The sequence below is a fragment of the Colletotrichum fructicola genome, assembly GCF_000319635.2.
Source record: "Colletotrichum fructicola Nara gc5 chromosome Unknown KSG_Nara_v1_contig03, whole genome shotgun sequence".
Lineage (NCBI taxonomy): Eukaryota > Fungi > Ascomycota > Sordariomycetes > Glomerellales > Glomerellaceae > Colletotrichum > Colletotrichum fructicola.
In genome coordinates this window covers 6467499-6483347 of record NW_027094053.1, presented here as the reverse complement: position 1 = coordinate 6483347, position 15849 = coordinate 6467499, and the positions used below count along the sequence as shown (strand labels likewise).

The 15849-nt window shown below is 49.0% G+C and overlaps 4 protein-coding genes across 4 annotated transcripts; 1 reads left to right on the top strand and 3 right to left on the bottom strand.

Annotated features, from left to right (window-relative positions):
- Nucleotides 1–1365: 1365 nt before the first annotated feature.
- mx3 (Interferon-induced GTP-binding protein Mx3) lies at nt 1366–4302 on the bottom strand (the record flags this gene model as incomplete). Its single annotated transcript, XM_032031446.1, has 3 exons — nt 1366–2779; nt 2832–4077; nt 4134–4302. The coding sequence occupies 3 exons, from the start codon at nt 4300–4302 to the stop codon at nt 1366–1368; spliced, it is 2829 nt and encodes a 942-aa protein (XP_031889129.1).
- Nucleotides 4303–7942: 3640 nt separating this feature from the next.
- CGGC5_v006667 (putative mannose-1-phosphate guanyltransferase) lies at nt 7943–9513 on the top strand (the record flags this gene model as incomplete). Its single annotated transcript, XM_032031444.1, has 3 exons — nt 7943–8008; nt 8196–9434; nt 9487–9513. The coding sequence occupies 3 exons, from the start codon at nt 7943–7945 to the stop codon at nt 9511–9513; spliced, it is 1332 nt and encodes a 443-aa protein (XP_031889197.1).
- A 269-nt stretch (nt 9514–9782) lies between these two features.
- Nucleotides 9783–11318, bottom strand: CGGC5_v006666 (uncharacterized protein; the record flags this gene model as incomplete). Its single annotated transcript, XM_032031443.1, has 1 exon — nt 9783–11318. The coding sequence occupies one exon, from the start codon at nt 11316–11318 to the stop codon at nt 9783–9785; it is 1536 nt and encodes a 511-aa protein (XP_031889198.1).
- A 2091-nt stretch (nt 11319–13409) lies between these two features.
- On the bottom strand, nt 13410–14780 carry CGGC5_v006665 (uncharacterized protein; the record flags this gene model as incomplete). Its single annotated transcript, XM_032031442.1, has 1 exon — nt 13410–14780. One exon carries the CDS (start codon nt 14778–14780, stop codon nt 13410–13412), a length of 1371 nt encoding a protein of 456 aa, XP_031889305.1.
- Between the last annotated feature and the right edge of the window lie 1069 nt (nt 14781–15849).

Below are 15849 nucleotides of genomic sequence, written 5' to 3'. Positions count from 1 at the left end.
ACACACGCAAGCACTCCCCAGCGCTGGGCCAAGTCGGTGCGATCCCCATGGGGAAAATCTGGGGAATCCCGCGTCGACACATCGTTCCATCGAATCATCGCCAGTGCCGGCTTGCCACTTAAAGCGCGATGGCGCCTTATGACCCCACCGAGAATGGCAGTGGACAGGGCATGACCCAACTCATCCAAATCTGGGGTAGAAGAAACGTGGACCCGTGGGCCCGCTGAATTGAGGTGGACGGAGGCCCCGGGGAGAAACGTCTTTTTGGACAGGTCGCGTTAGTGCGAACTGACGAGTCCCTGGGAGGAATAGACTCAACCCGACATCCAGGGAGGCCTTGCTGGATGGCAAACGGCACCCTGCCTTCCTTTCGTTGCCCTCGATGAGCCCTAGATTCCAAATATCCGCTTCCCTTGGGATGATGGCGTGTAAGTGGCTAATTAGCCGATGGAGGCATCGTTTTACGCCGGGCGACGATAGCCATCCTTTCGGGCGGTCCCAGATCTGAGGGACTGGCGGGGAGCCGGGTAAAGTCGAGGTGTGGTACACCCCAAAGCCTGATGACCCCTTGAAATCTGCGTAAACAAAAGGGGCGGCGCGATAAGATGCCAGTGTCGAGGACTTCGTCCCAAGTTGATATCGGGGGCTGAAGTTTGCATGGTGTGCCGTGGTGATGATGGACCAAAGGATGCAGTGCATCGAAGGCGGCCAGACTGACACGAGAAAAGAAGGCACGATTGGAAGGAGCAGACCAAAGATCGATCAATGGCTGCCTCTTTGCCTTGGCGGCCTGTGCAAAAAGGTCCGACCTGATGTAAAAGAGGCTGTGGCACGGAAGGCACCACGGCACGTCTTTCCTTCTCCCTCCTTAATCCTCATCGCCAAGAGCTCAGCAGGCGCTGCCGAAGTGCAAAACTGCCTGGCCCAAGACGACGCGACTGGCCCTCTTCTCCTTCTTCTAGCTTGTCTGTCGACTTCCTTCGTTACAGCATACCTCTCTCACCTACCCCAGGAAGGGTTAATCGTATGCGAGTCCGTCTTGACACAACAGTCGGTATCGATTCCAAGCTATCTAGCTATCTAGGTATCTCGTTTACAATCGAAGGATTCGGTGCCTGCTGACCGGCGAACAAAGCAAAACTGTTCCGGTGATCCGAAAAACCATACGCCAACTGGGCCTTCCAGCCTCCCAAATGTTATCCACGGCCGATTTCCAGTCATCCGTCCGTATAGACCGTCTGCCATATTCACACATGTATCCATCCGAATCTTTCCATGTTCCTAAAAGCCCAACCCTGTTCAGAACGTTGATCCCAAGAAAAACGGGTTCTCTAACTTGATCAACAAAAATAAAAGACATTCCGTCTAAGCTCCGTCGACTTCCATGTCTTCGACGACAGACTCCTCGTACGACTCGTAAGGCGTATCTTGCGAAGCTGGGCCAGAGACGACTTCCAACTCGTTGTTGGTGATGCTCTGCAAGGCCTTCTTGAACTTCTCGAGCTCGCCTCTCAGCCGCTCCCTCTTTCTGGCGGTGGCATCGTCCTCTTCCATCAAACGCGAGAAAACGGTTCCATCGTTGGCCCCTACTAGACCAAGTTGCCCCTCCAAGAAGAAGTCGAGCTGCTGGATGATCTTGGGCATCATACGAGACGTGACCGAGAGAGACACCGTGTCGGCGAAGCGAAGAGCAGAGAGTATGTAGTAGCCGCGAACATAAGCTGCGACCTTCAGCTCCTTATCGAAGGTATCCGCGCCCATCTTCGCGAGCTCGCTGGCATGCTTCTTCTCCTCCTGGGAACGCTGGTCAGGCGTCATCTCATCCCAGTCGTGGAATTTGGTAGCCTCTCCAGAGAACGCCTGCCAGCGCATAACATGGCGATAGCGTGTAAGCACTCGGAGCTCGGAGCGCTCGTACTCCTCAAAGGCCTTCTTGTTTACTGTGAAAAGTTGGAAAGTCTCCATGGCGTAAATGTCGTTGAGGAACTCCAGAGCCTCTGCACGGCGTTCCTCGAGGAACTGGGCCATGAGGTTCTTGGACTCCTTGAAGATCAGGCGTCTCTTCAACGATCCGAAAGCTTGGTCCAACGCGTAGTTAACGATGCTTTGCAGTCGGGTCATTGTCTCCTGCAGAAAGGTTGCCATAGGCTGATTCCAAGCCTTCACGGCCTGTTTGCACAAATCCTCGTAAACCTCATCGGGGACAATGCTGGGTCTGCCAGCTTTGGTCTTGGCTCTGATATCCTCGCTGATTTGGCGGAGAGTACGGAAGCCAGCACCACATCTGGCATACTGCTGGAACGCAGGGGCAAGCTGAGAAGGGGGGATGGGTCGTCGACGGGAGGGTGTCGACGGCGTAGAACCGCCGTCTTCAGTCTTGATAGCGGCGGAGAATGAACCACCGCCATTGACGCTGGGGCGAGGTCTCTTGGCGCTCGCATTGCCCTGTCCGTTGGCTCCGCGCTTCCTGTTGCTAGGTGTGACAGTGCTCGTCGAATCGTCCTCGTCGTCCGAGATCTCCAAGATAGGGACATCAGACTGATCTTTCAAGATGAACTTGGGCTTCATCTGCAAGACACAGTCCCGAAAAGCCTCAGATAGGCCTCCGTAGCTAGAAGAGAATTCTCTGCCGCGAAGAGTCTCCTTGACAATGCTCGAAAAGTTCATCAAACTCTTACGGACTTCTAGCTCGACGTTGCTAGGCAGTTCGGGAAGTGTGCTGAGCTCCGCTTCGATCTCGCGCACGCGAGTCACGACCTTCTGCTTGATCGATGGGAGGCTGTGCCGTGTTAGCATTGAAGTCGGAGCAGGGTAGAAAGATTGCTACTTACTTCTTGGCAAACTCCTTGCCCAACTTCTCAGAGAGGGCTGTCTTGAGCTTCTCAACACCACATCTGTCGCGGAAGGGGTGAAACTCCTCAGGCCAACGTTCACTAGAGCCATTTTGAAAGTAAGCCTCTTCCCACTGCTGCTGCTCATCAAGCTTGCGGTCGGATGGGCGCGAAGTGATGAAGAATTCGTGGCCAATTCTGTGGCGCTCTCCGCTCAACATGGATAGCCATTGGGCGTAGTTGCCCTCCGGGAGTAGGTCCGCCTTAGTCATCACACCAATGGTGCGTTGCTGGGCTCTGAGATCGCGAATGATTGAGAGAGTAGACGAGGTCTCGGGATCCACGTTCATTGGGACGGCCCAGATGATGAGGGCGCCTTCATGAGAGATGTACTCACGAGCCAAATTCTCTACGACAGAGACGAGATACTCGTCCTCCTCCCGTGCTGAGTTGCGGAAGATGCCCGGCATGTCGTAGAAAGAGAGGTCGGGCAGGTCGGGACCCTTGATCTCGAGGGCTACTGTGTTGGGGCTGAACTTGGCAGCCGTTCTCTCCGCCTCCTCGTCCAGCAGACGTTGCTTGGTGATTGCGCCGGTGCCGGGAATATAGAGTTCGTGGTTCTGGTCATGGTTGAGGATGGCGATCTGGGCCCATCGGAGGACTGTGTCAATGTCGGACTGATCATAAATAGTCATGAACTCCTTCACAACGCGAGGTTGCTTGACCCAAGGCGGGAAGGGGTTCTGAGAGGTGACGTCGGCCTTGGTAATCTCGTAGTCACCAGGGGGGCAGAAAGCGTAATCCTGTTGGAGTGATACACGGCAAGACCACTCGGGACCGCCACGATCCATGGCCATGCTACGAGAAACGCGAATGTGGATAGGGCAGCGAGTGCAGACTCCGTCACTGCGAGGAAGGTTGAGACCAGCAAGTCCGGACATTAAGCTGCTCTTGCCAGCGGACTGGTCACCAACTAAGACGAGTTGGGGGAGAGCGACATCGTGAGAAACACCAATCTGCTGGAGTTCACCAAGAGTGTCATTGAAGACCTTGAGCTTTGCGCCAATGTCGCGGAAGGAGCCATCGAAGAACGAGGAGTCCATCTGGGTGCCTCCCAAAGGGCTTGCCATCTCGCGGTTCCTCACTTGCATCAGGACGGGTTCACTATCATCAACAGTGGGGTTCGTCATGGCAGTACGGACGGACCGGGTCGCCAAGCTCATAGGCGGTTTATTGGAGGGGGGAGCTGTGAAATGTCAGCATCTGAAAATAACGAAAGACGCTGTGAGGTAGATGGCTTACGAGCGTTGGATCTGGGAAACACTTGGGATGCATCCGCTGCTGATGAGTAGGTGCTCGGAGGAGCCTGGCTTCTCTGCTGCTGAACGGGAGATCCGTTCAAAGTGGCAGTCGGCGACACCGGTGCATGGAATCCCGGCTCTGCCTTGATACCTCTCTTTGACTTCGTCATGTTGGGCGAAGCTTAAGTGAGATATGTGTGTCGAGAAGTGTTGGTGGTGATGAAGGTGGGTATGAGAAGAAATTAGGAGAAGGTGCGACTGAGAGAGGTGGGAGATTTTTAAAAGAGTGAAGAGAAGGTGGAAGAACGTGTAGGTCTAAACAGGCAACGACGAAAAAGAGGAGAGAAAGGACGTGAGGCAAGGCAGACGGTTAAACGGTAGTTGCAACCTGAAGCTCAAGAAGCTGGAGGAAGGAGCTCGGGGAGCAGAGCTTTAAGAGCTCTTTCCTCGTCTGCGTCGGCCAGAGCAACGTGAGGTCCCACGCTCCAGTGATGCTCATTAAAGTGCTTGTGAGCGTTAGGCGTGACTTTGAAAGTGGTGTTGCTTAGTCGTCACTTTCTCATCAGAAACGGTCGAAAACAAATAAAAACTCCTCAAGCAGTATCTCAAGATCTATTTAGTCGATTGACAGAGTTTTAGACATATCTACGGCAAGGACGCTGGTCATATGTGGTGATGTGCATTGTAGCCCCTTGTACTCGGTAGCAGGAAATATTGCGGGCTGGAGTAGACGAGGTGCATCGTTGGAGTTTTATCGAGCAGGGGTTTAAAGGAGCTCAGGGATGGCTCGAGTGGCCAGCAGTGGAGCTTGGCCGTGACGATCCCCTGGAGAGACGCGATTTGGTACCTGGCAGAGCTCCCCAAAGCGCACCGCAATCTGCCAAAATTTGCGGGCGAGATGTGAGGCCTCACCTGGTCAACGAGGTCACTCCGGTTGCTTTCCAGGCACTTCCTGTCGCGTCTACCACAGGCAAACACGCTCGGACGCGCTCTTGTCTCTACGCGTAAAGTGCCCGGATCTCCAAAATTCTCGAAGAGGTTGGAGGAGGTTGCCTGACTTACACCAGACTTGCTGCCTCTGCAAAGAATGATACACCCGACTTCAATCCAATGCTCCAAGTTATGCTGCTGGGTAGTTATGCATCTGAATAAATGTATATCTTTTTGATCTGGTCTTACTGATTATCCTAAGAATAAAGAATCAAAGAGAACAGATATACCATTAATAACAGCTGCAGCCCAAGACCTCAAAAAAGAAAGGAAAACGCATGGTGAATCTCAAGGGACACGAATGAGATGCTGAGCTCATCGCATGTGGTCCCTGCTCCTGTGCAAGTTGTGCAGCTGCTGAGGCTTGCTCAGTGAGCAGTTAAGACCCCACCCTAAACCACAGTCCACCCCCCACGACGGTCCACCGCATTTTTCACGTTTCTACATCCTACACTATATAACGTGAGATTTATATAATATATTATTCTACTATAGTAATATAAAGTAAATATTTTTAAAAAATATTAGTATACTTAGAATAGTTAGTTATACCAATATAGATATTAATTTAGCTATTATATTAATTCTAAAAGGAAATTCTATCTATTTAGTAATAAAATACTATAAGATACTTATATTAAGCTTTTAATATTAGATTAATAGTATTAATATTATGTAGGAGTTAAAAGAAGCTTTATAGAGGTTTAATAAGTATTAAGAGATATACTTAGTATTATAGATCTTTATTTAGAGCTAATTAAGCTTTATATTAAGTTATTAATAGGTTTAAAACTTTATTGGCTATATTTTTTAAGTTAATAGTAATATATTGTCACGGGCTAGAGCCCGGATTGATATCTCCGGCTTCGCCGGAGCAGTTACCGAGATCCGGCTCCGTTGGACCCACTATTCTGCCGCAGTACGCCGCCTAACCCGGCCTGCTTCACCGCTGTTAGGTGCCTATCCCTGTAAAGTCCTTTCTTCCTTCTTCAGCTTAGAATAGTCAATCGACGGCACCTCTACGTTGAACAAGCCTAGGGGCCAGCCCCTTACATATATAGCTACTTAAGAAGAAGTAGCTAGAGGGTTTCTTATACTATAACCTATTTATTAAAACGCTTAAATCTTAGAAAATTAATACTTAATGTATTAAAATAGTAAATAAAGAAGTAATAAGAGAGCTTTTTAAGATTTTTACCTTTCTAGCTATTAAGAAGATCTTTATATTTTTCTAATAGAAAGAAAATAAAATAGGAATTATTAAGAGAAAGTAAAGAGATAAATTAATATTAAGAACTTTAAGAAGCTTTTAATTTTTATTTAAAGCTTAGAAGATTATATTTAGATATTAATTATTAAGTATATCTCTATAACTAGCTAGTATTTTAACTTATTTATAATATTTAAAAATAAGATTATTTAATAATAGTAATTCTTAGAGAACTTATCTAAATTTAAAATATAGTAATTTGTATTATTTAAGAACGCTTAAATATTAAATAATATTAATATTAAGTAGTTAGAATAGATCTTTATCTCCTTAATATAAATAGTTAGTTAGAGGTTATTAAACTTTAATTAAAATATTTTCTTATTATTAATAGCTATAAAAGCTATATATTTAATAATTTCATATAGAAATACTTCTTTAAGAATATTTATTTAGTCTACTTATTAATATATTCCTTATATTTTATATCACTACTTAATATATTAGTATTTCTACTTCTTAGGAAAGCTTATTAGATAAAGCTTATTTAATATAACTTTAAGCTAAACTCTATACTAATAAAATATACTAGTTTCCTCTACTACTATTTATATACTTAGTAAGTAGTACTTAATGTATATATTATTAAACTTAAGTAGCTAATAATAGAGATATAACTAATTATGTAGAGAAACCTCTAGAGAATAAGTTTCTATATTATTTGGTAGAGATAGATATCTTATAAACCCCTCTATAATATAAAAAAACTATAGAAGTATAAAGAATACTTTAATAAATTAATATAGTTACTCTTAAGAAATTAAGAAATATATTAAAGTTATAATAGCTATAAAATAAGCGCTATAAATATAATAATACTTAAAGTAACTTTATAGTTTATAAATTATTTATATAGAAGATTAGTAAGTAGTTAGATCTTAATAATATAACTATTATAGATAACTAATAGATAATCTAATTATTATAAACTTAAGTTTAATATCTAAAGCTCTTTCAGAAAACCAAAGTTAAGTTAGATTAGAATATAAGGTTTATAAACTATAAAGCTATATAGAAAGTAAAATAAGATATTAAAAATTATCCTAATAAGCAAAAAAAAAGTACTAATTAAAAACTAAGCTTTTAATAAATATATATATAAAGGATTATATATAGAAGTTATAAATTAATAGAGTTATACTATAATATAATAATAGGTTATTATTAACATAGCGCTCAAAATGCATTTTTTAATATGGACCGTCGTGGGGGGTGGACCGTGGTTTGGGGTGGGGTCTTACCTCTTATCGCCAGCTTATCGCCTTTGTCCAGACAGTAAGGGACTTTGCCGCCACAACCCGGCCTTGCACGAGCCACCAGACCCCTGCCAGACATGCATCGCCTGTAAATTATTCTTAGTCCAGACCACCAGACCAACCAGCCAGCAGTGTGGTGCAGCTCAGGTGGACGTCAAGGTCGACTTCTCAGGGGGGGCTGTTCGAAATCAATCCCACGAAGCGGTGACGTTGCAAATTGGCGATTCTGCTCTCTACTTCCCACCTTCCGACCTACCATCACCACCCTCAAACCTCCTTCGTCCAGTCGCAACCATGTCGCTGCAGGTTCCCTACCGAGGAAAGGCGTCCCAAGAGGGCGCAACCAAGGCCGTCATCCTGGTATGAGCAACCCTTTTTCGCATTCATCCTCTGAATCTGCGGCGCAACCATCTCCAACTCCCCCGCCTCGGTCCAGGGTCGCTCCCCTCCCCTCCTCCCCTCGTGTTCCCGTGCCCAAACCACAACAACAAAAGCTTTTCTGCAAACGGAACAGTTGCAGGCTAACCATGACTCTTCAAAACTCCAGGTTGGCGGTCCTTCCAGAGGAACTCGATTCCGCCCCCTCTCCCTCGACGTCCCCAAGCCCCTCTTCGAAGTCGCCGGCCACCCCATTATCTGGCACTGCCTGACGGCCATCGAGCGCGTTCCCGGCAAGGAGATCACCGAGGTCCTCATCATCGGCTACTACGAGGAGTCCGTCTTCCGCGACTTCATCAAGGACGCCACCAATGAGTTCCCCAACCTCTCCATCAAGTACCTGCGCGAGTACGAGGCCTTGGGCACCGCCGGCGGTCTCTACCACTTCCGCGATGCCATCCTCAAGGGCCGCCCCGAGCGCCTCTTCGTCCTGAACGCCGACGTCTGCTGCTCTTTCCCTCTCCACGAGATGCTGCAGCTCTTCCACGACAAGAGCGCCGAGGCCATCATTCTCGGCACCCGCGTCTCCAACGATGCTGCCACCAACTTCGGTTGCATCGTGAGCGACGCCCACACCCGCCGCGTCCTTCACTACGTCGAGAAGCCCGAGTCGCAAATCAGCAACCTGATCAACTGCGGTGTCTACCTCTTCTCCACCGACGCCATCTTCCCCTCCATCAAGACCGCCATCAAGCGCCGTACCGACCGTCCCTCCCGCCTCGTCTCCTACCCGAGCTCCGAGAACCTCGAGAACAGCTTCATCCTCAACGATGACGACGAGGAGCGCAAGAACGAGGTTATCCGCCTCGAGCAGGACATCCTCGGTGACCTCGCCGACACCAAGCACTTCTTCGTATACGAGACCAAGGACTTCTGGCGCCAGATCAAGACCGCCGGCTCCGCCGTCCCAGCCAACGCCCTGTACCTGCAGAAGGCCTGGCAGAGCGGCTCCAAGGAGCTCGCCGAGCCGAGCGCCAACATCATCGCTCCCGTCTTCATCCACCCCACCGCCCACGTCGACCCCACCGCCAAGCTGGGCCCCAACGTCTCCATCGGCCCCCGTGTCCACGTCGGCCCGGGTGCTCGCATCAAGGAATCCATCGTTCTCGAGGACTCGGAGATCAAGCACGACGCTTGCGTTCTGTACTCAATCATCGGCTGGGGCAGCCGCGTCGGCGCCTGGGCCCGTGTCGAGGGTACCCCCACGCCCGTCGGCAGCCACACGACGAGCATCATCAAGAACGGCGTCAAGGTCCAGAGCATCACCATCCTCGGCAAGGACTGCGGTGTCGGCGATGAGGTGCGGGTGCAGAACTGCGTCTGCCTGCCGTTCAAGGAGTTGAAGAGGGTGAGTCTGCTACTTTCCTCTCCAGTCGCGCAACGAATGCTAACAACGATAGGATGTTGCAAACGAGGTCATCATGTAAACGGGAGTTTCGGGTATGTGTTGGATGCGTTAGGGGGATGGGACGACGTAATGATGAAGATATTTGCATCGGGGTCGGATAGAGCTCCCATCATTCTTCATAGATGCATGCGTCTTTGGTCACAAAAAGCAATCGAATTCAGCCATTTCAGATTCACCACCGTGCTTTTCGTTGGTATGTTCTCATCAAATTGTTCTTACTAAGATGAATGTGCCAGCCAAATCGTCGCCCGTCATGAACTTATACTCGATACGTGAAGGTCTAAGTCTTCAGCCAGTTTCATACATCTCGAGTATATTCCAGTCTCTGGCCAAGGCTGACCCACGCAGCCGGAGACGCGTACGAAATCGACTCAACGTCTTGACAAAGTCTTGACCCAGAACCGTCGTATGGTCCTTCATCTCTCGCCCATGCCGGTCCCGTACCATTGCCCTCCAAACCTCCAGAGCATCCAGACCAATAGTGAAGCCGTCTATGGTCGTCTCCAGCTCTAGTGCCGTGTGCACATCGCACACCTCGTAGCGCAGCACGGTCCCGATAGTCTCCCGCGCGTCCCAAAGCTCCATAAGCCTCAGCTGCGGCATCTGGGCAGCCGCTCCTCCAGCTGCGAGGAGCAACTCGTTCCCTCGCTGGGGTTCGAGCACCCGTGGGGTCCTCAAGTTCATCGTCGTGAGAAACGGCCACGTTGTGAGGAATGGCCGTGTGCGAGGGTTGTACCTGCCCAGAGACGTGGCACCGAAGCCGCGAAGGAATTCTAACGCGTCGATGGGCGAGGACGCGCTGAAGGACTGTAGTTGGTTGCAGGCTGCGACAGCGTCGAGGGCTAGGCTGGAGTCTCTGCGGCACTGAGCCAATATGAGATCGTGCATGGAAGATTGCTGGAACCGACGGGGGGCGTCCCAAGCGGACGTAAGACGCGGGTCATCACCGGCCACGACGCCGTCGTTCAAGTATTCCGCCCGCGCTTCCTGGAACGAAACGCTGCTCACCGTCTTCGGCAAGCGTCTGAGCAGGTGTCGAGTCGCCCGGTTACGCTCCCCTCTGTCTTTTGCCGTTATACCGCGCCAAGGCTCGTAAACTACCTCTCGCAGTCTCGGAAGACAACTGAAGATGGTATCTATCGCCTCTGCAGAGAGACTTCGACGCGACTCGCGGCTGACGATGAAATGTGTAACGACCGGTGCCTGGAGTTGGTCGAACCGCAAATCAGCGCCGCGGCTTCTGGGGTCGATGCTCGTGTCGATGTCGAGAAGGTTCCCGAGCAGCCGTCTCTTGGCTAGATGGACGCCTGGGTCGTGGTAGTTGCGTGAACGTATTCCCCAAGAAACCATACAGAGCCCCCGCTGTCTTGTTACCGGGGCGTCGTCCAGGATGTGCGCCGTATCGCTGGCTGAGGCGGCGCTGATCTCAAGCGTGAGCCCTTCGCCTGCAGGATGCCACTCGGCGAGTTTGTTCAGTAGAAGTAGAAGTCGTCCCGTGAAGGCTGTGTTGTTGGCTTTGATATCGCGATTGCCCTCTGGGCTATCGCAGTCTCTGCAGGTGTAGACCTGGAGGGGCACATGCAGTCTGATGCGCTTGACTTTCTCTCGGAGGTGATCGGTGACGTAGTCGGAGAACGTGTGAATATCTGTATAAGACCGAAGCATCAGACTCGAGAAGTTGCGATCCTCGAAGAAATGGCGCCAGTCCCAGCAGATGCTGGGCCAGGCCCTGCGCTCATTCTTGTCTGTTGGTGTGTTAGCCAACAGATCCAAAACCCTGAAGCGGATCTCCGTGGGCAGGTCGAACCAATTGTATGGACCCATGGTTGTTATGAGTTTGGCTACAGGGCTGATTGAGCAAATGCGAAGCTGTCGTGAACGGGTTTTTCTCAGGCGCATGCAAGAGTGGAAGATGCGCAGCAATCCCAGTGACCAAATGGCAGACTTTGTATATGCTCTCGTCCAGAGTGGCGAGCATCCGCAAGGGTAGGCTGAAAATCTGACAGAGTTCATTAGCTCCAAAGGTGCGCAGCCTTTCTGGCTACGATTTCTGCCACAGGGCAGTGACCCCACATAGTAGCAACAGGTCACTATAAGTGACTACCCCACTAGATATATAGAAGAATAAGTAACTTTAACTTTATATATATACACTTACGTATACCTCTAGTAAACTAGTAGTATAATAGGTTAATTAGGATAACTACTAAGTATTAATTTTTCTATTATAGCTTTTATATTACTAATAGAAATGAATTATATTAGACCTTTACTCCCTCTTACTACTTTATTTTAATTTTTCTTATCCTCTCTACTTTTCTTATAACTAAGATCTAAAAAACTACTATAGCTAATATTAAGGTATTTAATATTATACTATATTACTATACTAAAAACCTAATAGATATTACTATATTATAATTCCTTAAAGTAACTAGATTTAACTATCTCTATATTATTAATTTTATTTACTACTTAATAATATTTATAATTTTATTAAGATTATCCTAATTATTATATACTAACTAGTTACTTATAATATTACTATTTATATTTTATTTCTTATAGAAATTATAGCTAGAGGAGATTAATAAGTAGTATTATAGCTACCTATAGTATATTATTTATTTTTAGTTTTTTATAGAATTTTAAGTCTTAAGGATAAGACTTATATATTAAGGGGGGATTGTTACGACCCGACAGGCATGACACGTTGGAACAGCCCCGCCTGGCATCTCGGCGGCTAACACAGAACATATGTAAGCAGTAACACAGGTGTAACCAGGAACCATCGGGAAAGGAAGAACTATGGTACAGGTCACGTGACTTCGGGAACAGCACGGATACAGGGCAAAGATGGATATGTTGGATATGTCCGCTATCCCAGCTATCCATGGATATGTTGGATAGCACGGATATCCTACATAGCCACCACAAGAGATACTGTGCAGAACTTGTATATAGTATGACCTGAGCCTGGCTCATGGTCAGACTTCCATAGCTCTTCAGCAATCAACTTAGTATTCATCCTCACGGATACTCTCAGCTTACCTTTACTGCGAATTACTTGTTGAGCCTAAGACTGATCACCTTAGCCTCTGACGACCGATCTACTATCAGCCTACGACCTACGACTCAGACCACGACCTCAGTGAACTGTTATAACGTGTCAATCCCCAGCTTCTGTTAGCAGACCCTACTGTCGGATAGCTGACCGTAACAGGGATATTACTATAGAGTAGTAGCCCCATATAGTAGCAATAGGTTACTATAAGTAACTACCCTACTAGATATATAGAAGAATAAGCAACTTTGACTTTATATATACACACCTATGTATACCTCCAGCAAATTCAATAGTAAGCCACCACCAATCCCGATTTCAACACCTGCCAGAATCAAACGCAAGGAATTCTACTATGAATCGGGTGCTGAGTCGCTGCAGAAACGCGCTGCCCCTTTATGATGTCACTGTATATGTGGTCTCATGTGTCTTGCGTTTTCTACGCATATTGGATCACATACTACAAGCAAGCCAGGGTTGGTTAAGGTGTAGAGTCTGCAGAACATAATGCGACCCGATCTACCACTTTCCATTCCCCAAAAAGCCATAGGGACTGACTTATTTGCTCACTCGGCAGGACAGACATGTATGCAGTCTTTGTATTAATCTTGAATCCCTAGCTGGGACGACCGGCACTGCTATCATGGTATCACGTGCCTTGTTCTTCGTTTATCGTCGTCTCTCCTTTTCGTCGTCTCTCCTTTTCGTCGTCTCTCCTTTTCGTCGTCTCTCCTTTTCGTCGTCTCTCCTTTTCGTCGTCTCTCCTTTTCGTCGTCTCTCCTTTTCGTCGTCTCTCATCTCTATCGCACCCCCTATCCATCCTTTCTCTCCAGTATGTCTCTGTCCCATCATTACATTTCAATCAACTCGAAGCCAGACTGGGCCCAGGTGGCATCGTCGAGGGCCAAGGGATCTTTACCAGGACCACCAGCGACGACGAGCTGACGAACCCACTCGCTGGCGAGCTCGACGCTGTCGGCATCGCTGTGGATAGCCACGTATCCTCCGTACCAAACACGGATCAACCGTCCACCCGCAGCGTGGATGGCGCTCTGCACCTTCTCCTGGATGGTCTGTCGGAAGCGGAAGATGGCCATCTGGTTGGCCTTGACGAGCTGGTCATTATTGATGTGGTTGTAAAGGCGAATGGGGTCGAAGAGCACAAGCTCGAGGTCGTTGCCGCCGATTTTGTGGATAGCAAGTCCAAAGCCCATGCGAGGGCAAATACCAGACCAGAGCTGCTGCTGAGTCTGACCAGCAGAGCCTCCAGGAAGCGAATCAATGGAGGGAACGGAGCCCCAGGGGCGGCCAAACCAAGGGGCCAGCAGGGCGACAGAGATAGACTTGCCGGATGCGAAGTCGTCCATAGCTCTCTTCACATAGGCGTCGGTGGTGAAGCAGTACATGGACTCGTCACCGGTAGCCTTCGCCCAAAGACGACGGTCGTTGAAGTCTTGAAACTGAGCGACGGGGTTGAGAGCAAGCTGCCAGACGCTGGTGGGCTGAAAGCTTCCGAGCGCAAGGGCACAGAGGAAGCCTCGGACTTCGAGGGGGAGGGTGTACTTGGTAGGCAGGGGAGGCATCTGGCCGGGATTCTGGGTGGTTCTGCCGTAGAGAAGAGAGCGCAAGTCCTTGGACGAGATAACTCCAATGTCTTGAGGCAGAAAGTGGGCGGGAGGCCAAATAGAGGCATTGGCATCGGCACCGGTGATGCTGGTACCTTGAAGCTGAGCCGTGAGAGCACCGAGATCGTTGGGTCGGGTCGCGAGCGAGATGGTCTGCGGAGCGGGAATACCAGCAAAGGTATCCTGGATTTGAATCCAGACATCAACGGCGTGGTTGAGGTCGGTGTCTTTAGGCATGCCTGTGTATCGGCGGCGGGCAGCAGTGTAAGTCCGCTCAAGCACTCGGATGAGATCGCCGTTCAAGTCGCCCTTGGTCGTGATCTTCGAGGCGATGGTAGAGTAGAACGCCTCGTGGCCGCGAAGGGCGCCGTAGAGATCAACATGGTCGAAGAGGCAATGGAATATCTGAAGCAGGGCGGTGTACATCTCCTGGCGTAAGTCGTCAAACTGGTCTTCCTTGGCAGTCTGCCAGTCGCCAGGGACAACAGCTTCCATGATCTGACGGACGGCATCGCGATCGGGAATGATGGCACCAGAAGGGAAGTAAAAGCCCTTCTGAGCACCCAGGACTCTTCTGGCAACACTGTGCTTCGCCATCTCTTCAACTTGGTATGGGTCTCGGAGGATGGTGGTCTTCTCGAAGGATGATGGTCTTCTCGAAGGATGATGGTCTTCTCGAAGGATGATGGTCTTCTCGAAGGATGATGGTCTTCTCGAAGGATGGTGGATGTCGGGTTGGAGTTGTGATGGAAAAGATCGGAAGTGATCAGGATTTACCTCAGATCAGTAGATATTTGTTGCTGAGGAGATGGAATTTGTGGATTGGCCAGGTGAGAAAGGTGAGAAAGGTGAGGTGAGAGGGGAGTGGCAGTGAATTAGAGGCAGGTGAGCCACGCGGTGAGTTGAGCCCCAGAAGAGAAAGAACGGCTGTCCTGCAGTTGCCGTGTGAGAACTTTTGACCTTCGCCGGAGTGAGTGAGCGGATAAACCTGGCATGAAAACAAGCAAGGTACGATGATAATCTTTATTTACGGCACAGATACCACATATCTTCGCCTTCTCGCAGACTTAATTATTAGGCAGTTTGTTCAGTTTGCAAAGGTCACCAGCTAAATGAAGTGTCCCAGGTGAGGAGGAATAGAACACTTGAGATTAACTTATTTAGGACTTTGAACTTTGATGTTCCGGTTATCAACACTTATACGTAGGTAGTAGCTACAGACGTCGCTTAGTAGATCGTTGAAGATATTCACACGACCTTCTTCCCTTCCGGAGATCATAGCCCGCGGGCCGAGGCAGTGGTGAACGTTATCGGACGAATAGATAGTAAGATCAAAATCGGGAAGAAAAACAAAAAAGAATGGCCGATATGGGGATCGAAGGACAGGTACGCTGACTCACCGCGGAACGTCAACGACAGCTAGTCATCGTACAACCACCCCTCGACCACCCAGCCGAATTGTTAGAAAGGAGGGGATCTGAACTTCCTATAAAGGCAACCTCGCCTGGAGGACATGCAGCCCCGGAGAACATTTCGCCGTGCGGACGGCGAGCTCACTCTGGGCAACCTTTTCTGGCATTACTCAAACCAAGTCTCACAAGCTAAGGTCTGGCCCTACCCAGCTATTCACCTGGAGCTTCAACTACCTGAACGCTCTGATCTATCG